The 19,802-nt window shown below is 43.7% G+C and overlaps 1 protein-coding gene across 1 annotated transcript in view; it reads right to left on the bottom strand.

Moving 5' to 3' along the window:
• The window catches only part of EPHA4 (EPH receptor A4), a 119,299-nt gene that overhangs the window by 95,322 nt on the left and 4,175 nt on the right, over nucleotides 1–19,802 (bottom strand). The window contains exon 3 of the mRNA XM_068145474.1: nucleotides 17,932–18,595. Coding sequence (XP_068001575.1) covers nucleotides 17,932–18,595 — 664 coding nt within the window. The remainder of the gene's footprint in view (nucleotides 1–17,931; nucleotides 18,596–19,802) is intronic.

A 19,802-nucleotide genomic window follows, 5' to 3' on the forward strand; every position in this document is an offset into this window, starting at 1 on the left:
TTGCTCAAGGAGCCCAAGGCTCCTGGATCAAACAAGGCAGCCTCAGGCTTTTTCTGATGCGTGCTCGTTGGTACCAGGTTTTCAAGACGATAAAACCTATGGGCCTCCTTCCTTCAAGGGCCTTCTTCCTTACCATTGGGATTGCAGTGTTGAATCAGCAAGGCTTAGGGTGCTTCAGGCAAAGGAGAGCCCCGTGGGAAGAGGCATGATTTTATACCACTTCAAAACCCACATTTTAGCAACGTCTGGTCCGTAGTTCCACTCCTTCCCTTCAGCGTTTTCCAGACCAGGACCCAACAGTCAAATGCCAGTTTGAATACCTCTGTTTGCACTGCTTCTGTCGTCCCAGCACAGCCAGCAGCTCCTTAGTAATGCTTACAACATTACCACCCCTCATATATTCACCCTTACGCTGTCTTTCCTTTCTCAAAATGAAACTTGGTTAAATCACCACAAAATAAACACTAATGACCAGAGAGTCTTTTTTTCCTTTAAATATTTTCCACAGGCAAATATTTTTGGTGACTTCATTTTTCAGAGCAGAGCAATCACATGTCAGCCCACAAGAGACCACTTTCAGCTTTTATGTGCTTTTCTTACACGCACAAATAGATACACAGAAATTCAGACAGAATTCAGACCATCTTGGTGGCCCACAAGCTCCCTGCTTGTCCAGCACACACCTAGCAGCTCAGGTGAGGGCTTTTGGCACCTCCACTCTGCTGACACATCCTTTCGTCCTTTCTCACTGCTTAGCAACATCACTGTTGACCCCAACCCTCATTTCCTGCCTCTCCTTCCCTGTTGCAATGACATTCCCAGCAAGAGCTTTAAATAACAGCCTGGGGTACAAGCACAGTGACTAATTCTTTACATTGCCAGTCATACAGGGTGATCTCCTCACAGGCAACGGCACTGACAAGCCCTTCCCGCAATACCCTATTTAGCAGACATTTTTCTCCGGAAAGGTGTTCCTCAGCATATCTTAGGGCAATTAGAAACCCAAATTATCTTCTCCTTTCTCCTCCCAGTCAACAAATGGCTGTGCCCTTGAAGCAGAGCTAATCCAGCTTGCTGAGCAGCAGAACAAGTAGGGCCAGCTGCCCCACAAAGCAAGGAAGCACTAAAGGACCTTGGCAAATGTCCCCATGGGATTCAACTTCAGCTGAATCTGCCTGGATATGGCAGGATTGCCCTGCCAACAAGGTCAGGCAGAAGTTTCTCGGTCAGAAAAGCACAAAACTAGAGAACCAAGAAAGACTGAATTTTAAATGTGGAAGAATATCCCCATGGAATACGCAGCTGATGCCTCAAGATGTCACCCTGCTGTTCCCATAACTGTTCGGTGGTTTTCAGACAGGGTTAACTGGAGAGGCACTACAGAGTAAATCACCTTCAACCCACCTCACACAATAGAGTCAGATCCTAACACCAGGTAAACAGGGTCACTGTGAACTTGTCATATTTTACTGCCATATTTTATTACTTTGGTATTGCAGAACAACACGTTCAACCTCCCATGAGAGCACTACAATAGTCTTTATGAGTTAAGAAACTTTAAAGTGTTAATACTAAAATCAGTGGGATCTCTCAGCTGAAAAATACACTTCCAGTTTATTAAAAACTAAAGCCCTGTGATTTGGTAGCAGTCACATAATTCAAAGGAATAATCCGTCTCTGGCCCTTCACTAAGCTCAGGAGTTCGCACTAGCAAACAAAATGAGTGCTGTAGGTTGAAGCTACTCTTTGATCTGGTAAATACATCCATAGTGAATTCAGGTTCAATTACAGTATTTAAATTTATGACAGCTACAGTGCTCTAACAAGTTAGTGACAACTGCCAGTTTCATAGAGAAAACATGCATTAACACGCACAAGCTACAAAAAGAACAGTCAATTGGCTCTCTCTCTCTATATATATCTCAAGTATGCTTTGGCAGTTCTGTACAATCTTCTACATGTGTTTGTGGATACATTTGACTGTAGTTACTATGGCCAGCCCACTATTACCAGTCTAAAGTGCTGAAATGTATAAAATGAGCTTTACCAATACTTGTGCGTGCGCTTCCATGGGCGCTCAAATGCAGTCATCCTTACTGCTGAAATTTCATTTGCATGCAAAATACCTCTGGTGCAAATTACCAATAACATACGGGAGCCCATGAAATGTTAAAGACTTCAAAGGATGAGAGAAAACACTATTTGCATTTTGGGCCTGATCCAAAGCACATTAAAGTCAAGGGGAGTCTTTCCATTGGCCGCAACAGATGTTCTGACTTGAGGAAGTTTTGATGCAAGTTACTGACATAACAGTAGATCAACACAACCACAAAATCCACTTTCTGAAGCAACTGAAAGTTAACTTTGCTAAATGCTGATTTACTACTCATTGTCAGCCAGTTGTGTCTCAGCTGATCCTGGACAGCCTTTGCTCCTCTCCTGCAACACCCTTCTGTTTCATACCTCACATTCACTCAAATTTTTATAACACATTCTTCTCTTACTATGGTTTTTAAATTCTCACTCTGCAGATACTTTATAGTTGGCAATACTGTTATTTAATTCCATAAAAGTGACTTAAAACCATAAAGAACAGACAAGACCTCCAGGATCAGCAAATTTAATGATTAACCCAGCACTGTCAGGTCATCACTAAACCGTGTCCCTCAGCATCACATCTACACACCTTTTTAATCACTCCAGAGATTTGGACTCCACCACTTTCCTAGGCAGCTTGTTCTCTATGAGGAAAGGACTTAAAGGATACTATAAAAACTACCAAAATGTTTGGATAGATACTCCCCATAGAGAATATAGATATCAGCTGTTTTCAACCTTCAACCTCTGCCAAGATGCTAGTGGTTCTCCTCACAGGAGTAAACTGCTAGCTGAGAATAATCAATATTGCTTCAACAATCTCTGTTCTATTCTGTCAATGATTTAATTCAGCTTCTCATTTGGCCTGAGCATAACAGTGCCCTTTACACCAGGGCAGGAAGAAAAAAACCTGTCCATGTAAAGGACTGAAAACACAATGAGATAAAAGCAAGCAAGTGACTGGACTTGCAACGCTTCACGTACCAGGTTAAGAAGTAACACCAAGTTTATTTAAATAAGCCTGAATGATTTATTCCTTTTAGAGTGGAACATTTTTCCTTTCAAGTCCCCAAATGAAATGAACTAGTAAAAGGAGCATTTCTGTAGCACAAACATCATTAACAAAATACCATATCCATTCTCTACATGGCACCAGTAAGCAAAATCAAACCCACTGCAAGAGAACAAATAAAATGCACTAGGACTTAGTGTACATTTTTCTTCCTCTCCATACTTCAAAGCCATAAGCACTCCTCATATTTCACAGTAAAAGGTTTTATTTCTTGTTTCCCGCAGCTCAGGTAATGATATCGTAATTCAAAGGTGGTGCAAAGCTGCCTATAGCTCTGACCTCATAAACAATTTTAATATCCCTTCTCCACATCCCAACAGATATAGGACTGGCCCTGAGCAGCCAGCATCTCCTTGGTAGGTACCTGCTTATTCAACCGGTACGTAAGCACATACTCAGCACATTAAAACCAGCCTGGATGCAAAGAGCAGGTTTCCCTCTGCGTGAGGGAGGCCAGCTTTCAACAAGGTAAGATCAAATTTGCCAAATATCTGAGGTGTGTGGGAGGGAAAGGAAAATGAAGCCAAAACACAGCACAGGCTCACAAAGAAAGGTGCACAGCTCTCTGTCTGCCACACATCTATGCTGGGCTTCCTGAAGTGCCAGAGCTAGAGAGTTTCAGGATGATGAAAGCAGAACTGATGCAAACAGGGGTGGAGGAAGGATCCAGACAAGAGCAGCATTTTTCCTTGTCTTTCTTGCAAGCCTGTACCAGAGGCAGAGCTCCTTGAGAGTGCTCCACAGCAGGTCTGCCACACTGTATCATCACCACAGATAAGGAGAAGACACTAAAATTCATCTTAAAAACCTCTTATGCAGATCCACAGTCCTTTGAAAAAGCCAAAGTTGGTTCATGAAATCATATAAGCAACCCCTTCCAACCCAAAACATTCTAGGCCACCTAGTCCAAACCCCCATCAGTGACTAGGGACATCTTCAACTATAGCAGCTTGCTCAGAGCCCTGTCCAACCTGACCTTACATATTTCCAGAGTACATACCACACCTCTGGGCAACATGTGCCAGTATTTCACCACTCAGTGCAAACAAATTCTTCCTCATATCAAGCCTGAATCTCCCCTGCTAGAAATTTCACCCCTGTGCTATTACAACAGACCCTACTAAAAAGTTTGTCCCCATCTTTCTTACAGGCTCCAGTGCCAATCTGCAGGGACCGGAACAAGCTGATCAGGGATATGCAAGATGCTTAAAGAATCCACTGAAACTAGCTAGTCAGTTAACTGGGAAACTGAAATGCAGGTAAAGAGCTCTAGCAGCCAAGAGACCTCCTGGGGAAGTAAGAGGTCAGGAAACAGCACAATCAAGTCTCTATTTCTAGGTCAGTGCTCAAGAGCAATCTTTCAGTACGATGATGGTGATCCCATAGCAACTGTGCAAGAGCATTTACCACAGGAGATGAGGTTGGAGACTACCCCAGCTCATCTATTCCCCTGCCCCACAGGAAGATAACCTGTACTTAACCATGCTACTAGATGTCTAACTAACTATGAAAATTCTCCAGTGCAGAGATCCCCCCACATCCCTGGGCAACCTGCACTAGCGCTACAGATCTGTGATTTGCCCCCCCCACCTCCCCTTAAGGTCTAGCCTAATCTTCTCCTTTTGCAATTTCCTGCCATGGTGCCAGCTCCATCTTTATAACCACCTTCGACACACACTTTGGTTACACAAGCATGAGACATTTCAAGGTATCTCCAACACTAAGCAAGTTCAAACTTCCAACTCCTTTAAGACAGCTGGACAGTAAGTGCCAACATAAGCAGAAGGGAAGCCTCAGTCTGCATGAGGGCTACAAATCCATCAATCAAAGTTTGGACTACTTAAAAAGACACTGCCTAGTATTTCAATTATTTCCTTCTGGAATAAGGCCAAAACACACTAGTTGATGTCAGCAGGTAAGACAACCTACCACTTTCTCAAAACCCTCTGAGGAACCGATTGAAAAAAGTGCTCTCTAAGAAAATGTATTTCCCCTTATCACATGTACTTATTTGTTATTGAAGGTCTGTCTGCTTGCAAGATTCATGATGCTGAGCTCAAGGCAACAAACAGTTTATTCTGAAAAGTCACAGACTGAATGAAAATAGAGGAATTACAAGCTAATACAGAAAGAAAAGGCAAGTCAAATCAGCACTGGTGCATCTTAGTAGTATCTCTATAGAGCATCAACAAGGCTTAGTAAAGTTCATTTTATACCAGGATTCTGGTTCTTTAGACTTTAAAACAGAAACTAACAAGCAAACAGCTAAAATCTGCCTGCAAGAGGACAAGATTTATTCACCAAAACCAGCCGTGAGGCTTGATCTTCTGAGTCTTTGGCACAACTCACCCATAGCCTCACCTCCACAGCTGACAACTCCCTGTACAGAATCAGGGCAACAACCAATCCAAGCCTACAGACCATGGAAGGTCTGGGAAGCATCAAGAGCCTTTTTCCAACACAGTGGCAGGAAGAAGGAGGAACTTTCATCTTTTTCATCATAAGTTGCCAGAGCATCACGTCTGTATTTGCTTCAGATTATTCTATAATGGACAGATCCTGACCTTTGTTAGATTTCAGCAACCCATTTTACTCTGTTCAACTGATATGGGTACAGTATCTCATAGAATCATGGGTTGGGTTGGATGGGACCTTTAAAGGTCATTTAATTCAACCACCCCTGCAGTGAGCCGGGACACCAACGAGACCAGGCTGTGCAGAGCCTTGTCCCGTCACAACAGGCCCTGCTGAAAAGTCTGTCTTCTTTTTCACAGGCCCCATTTAAGTACTGAAAGGCCATAATAAGGTCTCCCAATTTGACCTAATTGCATGTTAAAGCCCAAATAAGTTTCTCACACCCTGAGCTGAGACAGGCATCTTTACCTTGCCCTACCCACAAGTCCCTGTGACAGGATACTTCTGACAGATAGCAAATTTCTGGAAAGTTATTCCTTCCAAACAAGCATCTTCCTTGTTATCTGGCTGGGCCGAAGGGCAGCTCGCAGTCATTTATGACAGAGGCGGGGAGACAAGCGAACTGCAATTACTCAGCAGTCGTTAAAATGAAAGCCTCACCTTTAATAATTGCACAGTCACATTTCTTTGCACAGGGTCAACCAGAACTCCGGAAGGGAGACTCACTGATTGACACAAATATGTTTGTATTTCAAAGGGCAAACTACAAAGTCAAATATAAGGCAGTGTTTGCACAAGAGTTAACTTGGCCACTTGGCATTCACTGAGAGCTCACCGATCCCACAGAAAAATGTCTCTCCTTCCCTGTGCTACACTGCGTTTCTAACTCAGACTTTAATACAGGTATACAGAGAGGTCAGATTACCACCATCCCTGCAGCAGGCTGAAGGCACAGCCACAAAAAAGAGGAGTTAGTGACCTTTGAAGAAGTAGAGCAATATGGTGGGCTGAGCTCCCTCACCCCAGCATCCCGAGTGAGCTGGCAGCTGGCAAGAACTCAGTGCACATCAGAGCTGCAGGAGTACTCTGATTGTGACAAAGGCCAAAGCAATGCCCAACCGAACAGGAAAGACAGACTTCCTTTCTCACACTTTCATACCACAATTACAGATCATTCTGAACTGCTGTGTTCCAGTGCAGCCTAAAGGGAAGATGATGTGATACTTAACAAGGTCACACACTGCTCTTAGGACTATACCACTCCTGATAAGACAAGGGCAGATCTCTGCAGTGCTGGGTAAGACCCACAGTGTTTCTCCTTCAGCCAGCACTGCTCTTTCACAGTGGACAAGGTCTCCTGCACTTTTCTGGAGCTACTTTCAGATGGGCCCATGCTCTTTCCTTCTGCTGCTGCTCCACACTACTGCAATGATGATAGGCAGATTTTCTTCTCTTTTCTCTCACAAATTAAAGCGTTCTATCCATCCTAAAGCCATAACTGGGTGCTTTCACAGTGCCCACAACCCTTTGAGCTTGCTTTCCCAAACTATTGGGTGTGTTGAATTCAAGGTTACCCAAGTACATTAATCGTGGATACATTAAAACTGGGTATCAAGTGCATGTCTTCAAAGAGCCAAAGAGAACTTGAAGGTGAACTAACTAAATAGGTAAAGAATTTGCACATGGGTAGATTCAGCCAAAAAAGGCTGGAAATAGTCTCAAGGGTGATTAATGAAGCACTTTAAGTTATGTACACTGACTTTACCTCCTTTCAACCTTCCTCCCCACACAGACAGGCCTTTGAACCTCAAAGCATTACGAACAATGTACATTATCAGCCATGTCTATACATATGCATGTGTGCCCAGTAACCAGTGATGGGTCATGTCCAGCCTAAAGCACTGGATCAAGCATTTTAACCTTGTATGGATTTCCAAGTAGTCCAAATTTGGGTCACCCTGACAGAATCACATCTGGGATTAGTACAGGAGCGTTTCTAATGTACCATGAGAATGACTTCAGCAACCAACCTGCACAGAAAGTTTTCACATTAAGTGTAACTATTGCCACTCTGAGATTAAATATTACCTGGAAAGCACTCTCATTAACTGCAGAGTCCTTGATTAATGAGCAGGTAGAACATGTACAGGGACCTGGTCCCAATTTTAGCTGTCTTATTAGCTCTACCCTGGGCACTTCTGATCACTACTGAAATGAGGAAATCCAAGAACTAATTATAAGTGGACAAAATGTGTCAACCTAGTAACTGTATTACGGTATTTCAGAGATTATGGGGAGGTTGGCAGGTGTGCAAGATGCAAACCAAAGCCACTACAACGAAGCTACAACACAACTCAGCTATCTTCTAGCATCTCTGGTGTGCAAGACCACAGGAAGCCTCTCAAGAAATAGCCTCTACTGCAGTAGTTGAAATTGCACTGAGCCATTCTGAAATTGTTTGTTCATTGTTTTAGTGTTGATGGACACAGGAGGAATCTGAAGGGATCACCCCACTCCCACGGAGGGGTGGAGGGGCTGTCTCACAGACATTGAGCAGTTCAGTATCCAGAAAGCCACAGACAAGGGAGAGTATCCCATTTGGAGCTCCTGGAGGGTACTGCTGCAGGTCTGCAGGGGCTGCTGACTACACACTGGGGAAACCAGAACCAGCTTCTTGGGTTTGTCAGCAAACAGTTGTATCTAAGCATCTCCTGCTTTACTTATCCAGCAGCCACTGCCCCCGAGCATTTCTGTGAAACAGCAGGGACTGCCCACACACCCTCTTTTTAATCTGTGTTTACTTGTCTCTCGAAAAAACCCAAAGGAATCCTTTACACACAGCAGCTAAGTACAGCAAAACTGAATGCTCCAGCATCTGAAGAGAAGTTCAGACAACTCCTGCCCTACCGTTGATCTCCTGCTTCTCCCTATGCTTCTCTTCTAATCATCTCCATAATTACACAAGCTGCCTGATCTTCCCAAACTATCAGTTCCTCCCAAATCCATCTCTAAAACTGCCATTCTTGAAAAAGCCTGGACACTGGATCAAGCCATCTCAGCTCAGTGTGACCCACATAACTGCTGATGGTTTCCCCAGAACACAAGGGTGCAGCTGGCCAGACCCCAAGCGAGGGCTACCTAGATCCAGTCACAGCCAAGAGAAGGAATGGGGAAGGTATTGATCCGTCCCTTTTAACATGCTAATTTGCCCAGCGGCTGCTTCGGTTATTGCCAGGCTGAACCCTTCAAAAGGAAACCATTTTCAAAGCAGTGATGTCTTTTTCAGCTGGGGAAAAACTCCTAAACCTGAAAACAAATGAATTCAAGCACCAAGTTCACAGGAGCACTGGCCACTACTCTCTATTTCCCCAGACAGAAATGTTTTATGTATGGAAAGACAGACTTCTTAATTAAGGCTATTAAAATGTGGCCTGGCTAAAATCCTCTGGGATTTAGCATAAGAAAACCCACACCCCTTCAGTGCACGCTATAATATATAGATTGGCTGTGTTAGTATGAAAAAATAGCAACAATTTGACTATAACCTATTGAAGTGCTCCACTGATTTCCTCCTCAAGCACTTCTCAGAAGAGTTAAACGTTTCTGTAATACGGTTTCTGTAATTCAGCATCGACAGTGGAGAACATGTTGGCCTTTCTTCACACTGCTAATGGGGAAAATAAAGCCAATTGTTCACTGCCTTCAGAGAGCCAAGAGCTCACGGCGAAGGCCAGACAAAACCCTCGCTGTGACAAAGGCATTATTAAAATATTTCAGAAAGTAGCAGTTTTATTGACCAACGCCTCTGCAACCACACACAGTCTTCAATCTCTGGCTAAGTACAATGCAAGGCCTGGATACAACGGCAGGATTTAATTAACGGTGTGTGGAAGCACCGAAACGCGTTACGTACACGCAGACAGAACAGAAATCGATTGAGTGCTGCGCATCCGTGTTTGTGGCTCGCATCACGCTGCTAGTAAAACTGGAGATGAGCTGTGAAAACCAGGAGAGCTCTCCAAGCTCAGGGAGAGAAGTTGTAGCTCTGCCCCACAGCATGTTACGCTGCTTTCAAAGATTAAAGGGCTGAAAACTCAAATTTTCCTTCAAGCATGTCACTACTTCCAAGACTAAAGTGAGCCTTGGTTAGCAAGGAAGAAGAGCTGAACCCACACGAAGCATAGCCTCAGCCACCAAGCTCAGGCTACTCTTCCAAACGGAGCCAAGACCCAGCTGCACCTGCAGCATTAACTAACCCCTCCATGATCATTTGCCCCACAGCTGGAGGGAATTTGGGATGCTGCTGACCTCTAAGTCCTGGCCACAGGGGATAAAAAGCCCATCAGAAGCCATGGGATAGTGTAAGCAAATGGAGGGAGACATCTGTCAACTTGATGCTGACTTCAGAGCAGGCGTCATTGGAGCAAACTTATTCACAGAAACAAGGCATGGAGAGATAACACCAAAACGTAGGAACAAAAAGGAACTTGTTTCCTTGCCACTGAATTGTTCACTTTATGGGACTTCATGCTGAACGGTATGAAAAAAATCCAATTTGCTTTGAAGCACATTAGTCTAACATCCTAATTACTGTTTACATTGCCATTTGCCTTCTATTAAGAATTGAATAATTACCCAGTGCTCCATAGTTTAAAAATACAAGCAAACAGGATTATCTGGGTAATTAAGACACTGTACTGCAGCTCCACAAAGTATTCACATCTACAAGCAGCAGCAATAGTTATCGATTGCCTTTGTTCAAATGATGTCCGATGTGCGAGAGAGGAACTCATTAGAGAAAGGTGACTGATGCCTTTTGACAAACATGGAGAAGGGAAAAGCCACCTTGAAGCTAGGACACTGGGCTGAGTCTTCCCTCTGGTCTCATCTGAGCCAGACATCCTGCGTGCCTCTAGGAAGTCACTTAGTCTTCCTCCCTTTATCCCCTAGCTGCCACAGCACAAGAGCATCGCTCTTCCTCCTCCTGTGCAGAGCTCCACCATAGCCCAGCCTGCCAAAACCATAGCCCCTCAGCAGCCTACAGGACACTGCACCCCCATAAACACAAACCTTGTTTCTGAGCCCACCTCCTCCAGTGGTTTTGTACAGGTTAATGCAACTGTACAGGTTGCTTTAATGAGCTTTAAACCCACACATCTAAGAAAAAAAAAAGTAGAGCAGCAAACCAAGTTTTCTCTAGGCACCCACCACTAAATGAGGCAAAGCAAATGCAACTGTACAGCATAGCTGCCCCCCAACCCTTAATAGCCCATCCATATTGTACTTTAAACAGCATGACCTCCCTTTCTCAGTGACTATTAGGACAAAAGCAAAGTTTCTGCACGTTCCTTTGTTGTTTTAAAGAGCCTTTCCTCCATTTAATTACAGCACCAGATTTCACACTGCGCAGTTTACTACCCCTGTGAAATTACCTTCAAGTTAAACACTAATTGGACATCCAACAAAAATGAAAACCCCCCACAATCTTGTTTTTCCTTCTGGTTTCTTATAGAACGGAGTCCAAACATGATCTGGGATCCCAACTTCATACCACTGATTTATAAAGACAAAATGAAAAGCAAGACTTTAAAGAAGTATAGTGCATTTCTGCAGCATGTGTTCTAACTTACATCAATAAACCTTTCAACAAATCTGTCCTGAGCAAGCCTGTGTTTTGGGAGCATTTAATGAGCTTCAGCTTTATTCCAAGCCAAAGGCAATTTTAAGTAAAGTTGAAATAAAGAAAGTTAAAAAGGAAAGAAAGCCACTAAAACCAAAAATAAAGCAAAATGTGGGTTCTTGTGTAATCATGAGGCTTAAGAAAGCAGAACTTTCCTTGCAGATTATTTTCTTTCAATAAATAAAGGCAGCAGATCATTTGTGCATGTTTACCCAAGTGCTACCAGCCCCACCGCACCAAACCACAAGCACAGGCCAAGTCCATTTTTGCTGCCCGCCCAGCAAAGCAGAGTCCTACACCAGGGCTGAGCAGGACACCTTAACAGAGAGAAAAGAACATAATGCAGCACTTTTTTCCATGTACACACCTTCATACACAGCAGAGAGGGATCCCACATCCCAAAGATGATCATTCTTCTGGTTCAGGCTGTAGCTACAGAAGGGCTTCAGGGTCAGAGAATCCCACCATGGTGTACATTGGAATGGACCTCTGGAGATCATCTAGTCCAACCTCCCTACTAAAGCAGAGTCATCCAGAGCAGACTGCCCAGGACTGCAAAATCCAGGTGGGTTTGGAATCTCTCCGGAGAAGGAGATTCTACAACCTCTCTTGGGTAGCCTGGTCCAGTGCTCCAGCACCCTCACAGGAAAGTTTTTCCCTAATGTTCAGACAGAGCCTCCTAGATTCCAGTTAGTTTCCACTGCCCCTTGTCCTGTCACTGGGCACCACTGAAAAGAGACTGGCCCCACCTGCCCTTTATATATTGGTAAGCGTTGAGAAGACCCTCCCTCTGTCTGCTCTTCTCCAGGCTGAATAGTATCAGGACTCTCAGCCTTTCCTCTTGAGAAATGCCTCAGGCCCTTCAGCATCTTTGTAGGGAATGGGCTCCCCACTGCACACTCTCCAACAGCTCCCTATCTCTCTTGACCTGGGAAGCCCAGAACTGGACACAACACACTAGATGTGACCTCACTAGGGCAGAGTACAGGGGGGTGAGTACATCCCTCAACCTGCTGGCCACATTTCTTAATGCACTTCAGATATTACAGGTGAACGTGCAGAGGCGTGACACCCAAGGCCTGCAGCCCCACCAGCAAGAGAAACGGCTCTCCCTGCACATCCAGCCATCATGTTACAGACAAGACCACTTCACACATCTGCTTGAAGCAAGCAAAGAGGCTGCAGAGATTGCATTACAAATGACAACTGGATATTGTCTGGAGGAGATCTCCAGACACCATGAGTGCACTGTGCAAATAGGACACTCTCTCTTAAACAAAATATTAAATAAATAAATGAAACCAGAAGCCATTTGCATAAAATCCAAATCTTTGAGCTCTGCATAAACAGAAGGAGATTCTGGCGGGCACTGCCAAAGGAAGCTCTTATCTCCTTTGTGAGATGGGGAAGTGGGTGTGCTGCTTTGCATGAGGGTGTATACAAAAGATGTTAATGAGGAATTTGCTGCATGCAAAAGGCGAAGCGGCAGACAGCTGCCAATCCCCTTTCACAGGGAGGGCTTCCTTAGTCTCCAGCAGGAGGAAAGAGAAGAGAACCAACATGTTTGCTTCCCAGGGAAGTGAAGCAGGCTCTGAATATTCATAAAAATGGCCATTTAGTCATGGGAGTGTTAATTGTCTCTGATTCACAAAACGGGGTGACCTCACCTGCTCCCCACAATGTATCGAAAGGATGTGGCATAATGGAACAAAGCCAGATAAGATATTTATCTCACAAATATGGGGGGCTTTTTGAGGCAGCCTTGAAAGACTCAAGTGTACTGCTGAGCATTTCTTTAATCACTTTTCACAAGGGCAATAAAGACCAAGCTCAGTGGAGCATATTATTAGAGAGATAATAACCCTCACCCAGACAAGACCTAAATACTGAAGTCACCACACAGAAGATATCTGAAAAGTTTTGCTTGTTGGTTTGGGTTTTTTTTTATGGTTGGTTGTGTTTTTATTTGGCTGGGGGGTTTTGGTCGGTTTCTGTTGTGGGTTTCTGGTGTGTTTGGGGTTTTTTGTTTGTTGTTTGTTTTGTTTTAAAATAAAGAACACACACACAGACAAAACCCAGAAGAGACTCTATATGCTCCACCAAATACTAAGAAATTCCTACCACCAGAAGAGCTCATCTGGCTTTGATTCTGAGGACTGCTTTTTTTACTAGCAACATGGAGAATAAGAAACAGATATTGCTCCCCTGTGCACCACGAATTCAGAAGGAAGCAATTCCAGCCCTTCTCCAAGGGATACACGAAGGGACAATTGCTTGACAACTGCAGCTTGGCTTCTGAGGGGGCCACAGAGGAGGAAAGCAACAGAGCCTGCAACGATGTTTAAATGGAGATTGTTTAAATGCACCAGGTGGTATAAAAATCATCAACCCTTGGAAGATCTATTGAGCTACACAAGAACATAACATAACCAAATCATTCCTTCGGCAGAGAACCAACTAAATTTGGTTCAGACAGACTGTTTCAGCACCACTCCCATGTCCCTCCTGGGAGCTTCCATTTTCTCAGCTCCTTTAAAAATGTAACATGTTGAGTCTGTACATTTTTTTTTTCCTCCCTGCCAAAAATAATCAACCTGGAAGAAAAAGAAAAAACCAACCCTTTCTGAAATCTCAGATCTGCACTGTCTTAGTCACCCTTCTGATTACCCTCTTGTGCAGACAGACTGCTCAATGTTATTCTGACAAAAAAACACACCACACCACACACACACCACAACTTGTCTAAGACTAAAATGGGAAAGCACACACAAATTACTTCACTTCCCCACCCCTACAAAACCCACCATCCAAAAATCTTATCACAGAAGAAAACATATAATTAGACTGCATCCTTCTGATGTAAACTGAACTGCTGCTCTCACTGATCACAGCCACTCTTCAAAGCAGCCGAGATAAGAAGGATCTTATCATTCAAATTACTACTTCTTAGGGATGCTCTTATCAAAGTTTGAAGGAAAATTCTAAAAACAGCAGTGATAGGAAACTAGGACTGAGCCATATTTTACAAGGCTCTGGATTTTCTGCCAATTGGCCAATTCACAACTCAAAAAAGCAAGTGTAGATGAAGACAAAGCTGTTGGCTCTCGTAACCTTTGCAATATCACAGTCAAAAATCTCAACTGTCTCACATATTTATACAAAATGGCAGGTCTAAAATTGAGATTTGTAACTTCACAGCAACAAAATCATCACAGATGGCTACAGTCTATTGCTTCTTTAATCCATCTTTTCTCTCTTCCTACTTGTTTCCCCCCCCCCCCTCCTCCTTTGAGTTCCAAAGATACGTGTTTTATCATAAGGAAATAGCAACTAACTCCAAACCACATCACATTAATGTGTAACAAAACAATTTACATAAGAAAGATGTATACAAGTGGAATTTAAAATTGCTTTGTCTCAAGTCTGCCCTAAAGCACTAATTACTTTCGCCTTGAGATGAGTATCCCAACTAGAGGCACATGTTCCACCAACAATATTTCACATTTATGCTCTCCTAAATAGACAGCCATTAACATGAGGAGTTGGGGGGAGGGAGAAAAAGAAAAAGACAGTATCAAGCTGTGGGGTTCTAGCATCAGTTCACAGTTACAAAGAATCAGCGCTCACCTAATATTTCCATTGATAAGGACTAAGTTTGTAGAACCACTTCTGAGAAGTTTCTCCAACAAGTCTGGATTAAATACTTGGCTCTTTTCTTTTCCTGCCCTGGGTTTTTGCACATATAGATGCACAGAGAGATGTTCAATAAGCCAATCAATAAAGTCAGATGGGGAAAATAAAGAATCACATAGCAGAGGAAGAACTGCTTTTGTCACCACATTTGAATACCTCTAACACCACTGGCACAATTCTTTAAGAATCCTGATCAAGGTCAGGGAGTCATTAACTTCCACTACAAGAATCACTTTAGACAAAGTGGCTTCCCATCAAGCTTCCCACATGCATCAGAAATTAAGCAAAAGCAGCTCAAGGAAAATGTGTTATTTACAAATCAGGAGGTTGAGAAAACCTGAAGCAGGTTTTAGGGCAAGCCAAGCAACAGCTTGTCTGTCCCAGGACTGTGTGGCAGTAAGCAGGTCCCAGCAGAGGACAGGGAGCTCTGAGGTCTCCCATGGATCTCCCAACAAGTGCAAAGTGATCCACTGGTCTAAACTATTCCTGCCTACTGAGCTTTTGTCCAACATTTAAGATCTTAATCAATCCTAACTCTGACCCTAAGATCACAAGGGAAGATGGATGAGGAAGCAGACAACCTCTGACCCTTCCTTGTATTTGTCCTGCCACAGTCAACTTATTGAAAAACAATTGAGGTGGAAACTGCTCACCAGCTCCAGCCAGCACCCTTTTACAGCCTTTCCCAACCCAGTCTCTCCCCCCGCCTCCAAATCCTCCGCACCAAAACCACAGGAATCTTCCTCACTTCATCCTCCTCCTTTCCTCTAAAAACCTGCTGGAGCAGAACATTTGCTGAACTATGAAGTGAAGTGGGGAAAGAAAAGGGGGAACCTCATTCAGCCATGTCAAAGGCCAAATTGCTTTAACAGCCTCACTGGAAACCAAAGGACAAGCTGCAGAGTTCTGTTAAACACGATGAATCCATGAAGAGGAGCTTCCCAGCAAACTGTTCTGGCTGGAGAAAGGCAAATGGAGAGAAGGAAACCACAACAAACCACTGATGAAATAGGTCTAATGCTTTTAAATTACATGCTGGCTGGAATCCTCTCAAAATGACTGGTACAAGCCAACTTCCCTCTGGACAGCTCAGGAAACAGAGCAGTTGCATCTCCTTTGTAAATGCAGCATCATCTGATCTTCGTTTTACTTGGGAAATGGAACTGGGCGTCCTGAGCCCAAACCTCCCCGGATACAGCTGAGAGCTGGTATGCAAGCTGATATTCAGCCTCAAGGTCTAGTCCAACACCATAAAAATAAATTAGAAAAGCAGACCACTATCACCACTGCCCACCAGCAAAACCTCAAGGGCTTTCCCCAAACAACACAGGATTTGTTAGGCAATTAGCTCATCATCTCTGGGCCACTGATGCTGAAAAACAGTAGATCTGTGTCAATCAGAGTGACCCAGAACTGACCTAATAGGCCTTTAGGAGGCAGAATAATCTCTCTGCAATAAACCACGATGCTTCCTCCCACCTCATTCACTTCCTCCTCTCACAAGCCCTTAAAGGTGTAAGATTTACCCACGAGTTAGAGCTATTAAGCAGTAACAGCATCTCCCCAGTAGTACCCAGTCAGCACCACAGCCCCAGTTTTGCATGTTTAACAATACACAGGGGGTTTTTTGAGTTCCCATCTCAGGAGGTTACAAGAAAAAGACAGAGTCATTTATCTCAGGCTGCCCTGTCATCATGCTGCTTGTCTTTCAGGTCTCTCTACAGCCCTCAGTAATATGGTGCTGATACGGCACACTTAAGTTTTTTTGCATGTAACAGAAGCACTAGAAATTGACGCTCAGGTTCACATTTAGCAGTTCTTTCCTGCTAAACCTTAATTTCCATGCATAAAAATGCAGTTCATATTAACAGCAAATTATCATTTAAAAGAAATGAAGGAGGACATTCAAGAGAGACTACTGAGTGTAGCACAAAAGCAGACAGCTACTTGTTCAGCGAGTTCTCCGTCTCGAGATGAAAAAAACACAACCTAGTGAAAAACGCACCAAGAAACCACAAAGAAAAGTTGTCTGCCTCCAAAGAACCACAACATAGTTCCAAACCCACTAAGGAGCCAAGCACCATCAATTCAGCACCCAGAAAAATTAAGACCACTGACCTGTGCAAGAATCCATTTAAGTTTGATTTTAATTTAAGTCTACATGAGCAAGAGTTTAGAATCCGAGGCTAAAGCTGTTTTATTTATAAACTCCCTTTTCTAACCTTTTACAACTTCTTTTTCCAGAAAGGGGAGGTGAAGAGAACGTAGTATTGAGGCTTTTTTCTTTTCAAGATAATCTCCCTTTTATAGGAACTTTAATCCCTAATTCCGTGGCACACAGGATAGTGTGTGTGGGAGGGTGGGGTGGAGACTTTTTAGCATTTCTAAGAGTATCCTAGCACCTCCATTATTAAACTGACAATAGAGACCCTCTGAGAAATGAAAATATTTAACAAAGGCAGCAGTGTCAAATATCAAAGGGTGTTTAGCACTAAAAATTTGCAACAAGTAAAACACCAAAGACTTCCCCTTCCCAAAGTGGGAAAATAATCCAGCTAAAACTTCAGCTCCCCCCTCCCGAACTGCTTCTTAGCCCGCTGCATTATCTAAAGGAGACTTCACCAGAATTTCCTGTGTTTTGCAAAAATTCACTTCAGCTGAAAGGTGAGAGGTTTGTCTCTGCACTGTTTCACAGCCATTCACATTTTAGTAACCACCGTGAGCCAATTCAAATTTAGGTGCCTGCTAGAAAATGTGTTTTGCCTTCTGCCCATCATGGCAGCAGCATTTGCTTTGCATTAGATAACTCTTGCCCTTGCCACCTGGACCCTTTGGACTACTTCATCAAATCCCTCTGTCCCACCACATCCCACAGGGACTGCTAATTACTGGCTTTACTCCATTAACTCTCATTGTCGATTCCATTACACATTCAACTAAGCCCTAACGAAGAGCACAATATGGCTTATCCTACCTTGGCATTCTCCATTGCGTTCTTCATAGCCAGCATTGCAGAGACAGTTGCCAATGGGCACCAGCCACTCGCCATCTGCCCCACAGTACATTTTTGGCACATCCTTCTCTTCAGAGTTGTTGACACAGGAGCCACGAACCTCCACTAGAGAGGAGGTATCAGCCCCAGTAATGGTGTCGGGAAATTGTGCCAGGTTTCGAACCGTCAACGGGCACTTCTTGTAGAAGACACGGACAGACACCAAAGCAATGCAGGCACCAACGTCCTGAAAAGCCAAGTAAAACCCTTTCTTGCTGAGTGGTCCCACATCTCTTATCTCCGTATTCAGCTTCATGATCCTGTCACCGATGTCCACCTGGGTGAAGCTCTCATCGGCAGCAATGGTGTCAATCTTGGCAAACTGGCTCTCTCGGATAAAACGCTCCTTATCGTTGTTGGATTCATAGTAATAAAGGTTGAAAGTCTCTTTGCAAGTTCCCATGACACCCGGCAGGCTGTTGCAGTCTCTTAGCGTGAACTTGATTTCGATATAAACCCTCTGAGCCCCCTCACGGGGAATCCAATCAGTTCGTAACCAGTTGTTCTGACTGGGCTCCATCACATTGCAGACTTGATAGGTGCGGATCGGAGTGTTCTTCTCATCCATAATGCTTACTTCCTCCCACTGCCAAGAGGGAAAGGGAAGGAAAAGCACATTGGTTTTAGAAGGAACAACGGAGCTTCAGAGCAAGTGACTTGTGTTTCCACAGCTCACATGGAAACCATTTTAAAAAGGGTAACAAACAACCACCACCCACCAACCCAGCAAGACCAAGCCATAGCCAAGACCTCAACTATGTGGACATTGAAAGAAGAATCCATTCAAGAGAATCAAACTTCAAATCAAGCAATACCTCAAGGAGCAAGAATGTGTTTTAAAGGCTCTCTGAACCAATTCACAATTGTTACATTGACCAAATATGTTTATTTGCACTGCAGTCCACTGAACCCTGCTGAGATCTGGGCTACATTCAACACTTCAGACTCATGGTGCAGCACCAACTCTGTGGTGCGTCCCCTATGGCAGACAAGGCAGGTAACACAGACCCCACCTGTGTGCTGAATTAACAGTTGGGCCTCAAACTTAAAGGTCTCACAACCAAAACAATTCTGTGATTTTAAGTGGAAATATCAGTGAGAACCCAAGGCTTAGTCATACAAACAGCCTGGAACAGAGAGTAACATCCAGGTTTCTGGCATCGTTACTATGAATTTTGTGCTCTTAAGGCGCTCCGCACTATTTCTCTAAGCTGCCAACTACTTCACTGGGCTGGCAATATCTCAGACACTCTGCAAGCTTTCCTTACTTTGGAGTTGGACAGAAATAGCTGCTTATAGAGACTTGGGTTCTTGACTCAGGTGGCACACAGAGATAGAACTGTCTACCACCAACCTTGCCATAACTCTGCTATACAAACAAAATATCAGTGGGAAGGTGGGAGAGAGGAGCATTACACACCTTGTCTTAGAGGAAACATCAGGAAATAGCTAAATTCATATTCCCCAAACCTCAAAAAGATCAGCAGAATAGGCGAGTGCTGAAATGTTAAGGCTTTAAAAACCTCTTACAATTCCTCAAACCAAGTTCAGGCATCTTCAAGAATGACAAACTAACAGGCAGTATAATTAATAATAAACAACCAGGTTGGAAGAGACCTTTGAGATCATCGTGTCCAACCCAAAGAAAGAACAATACATGCAGGCTAAGGAAAGTATGAAAAGACGAGACCTAATACAGCAGTTCCACACAATGCGCTTAGAAAAAGCAAAGCACACATAAGCACAACAGTTAGAAAATCATTCTAAGGTTTATCACAGACAGAAGAATGTTT

The sequence above is a fragment of the Melanerpes formicivorus genome, unplaced genomic scaffold (genome assembly GCF_026170545.1).
Source record: "Melanerpes formicivorus ecotype bairdi unplaced genomic scaffold, bMelFor1.0.p_v2 SCAF_12, whole genome shotgun sequence".
Lineage (NCBI taxonomy): Eukaryota > Metazoa > Chordata > Aves > Piciformes > Picidae > Melanerpes > Melanerpes formicivorus.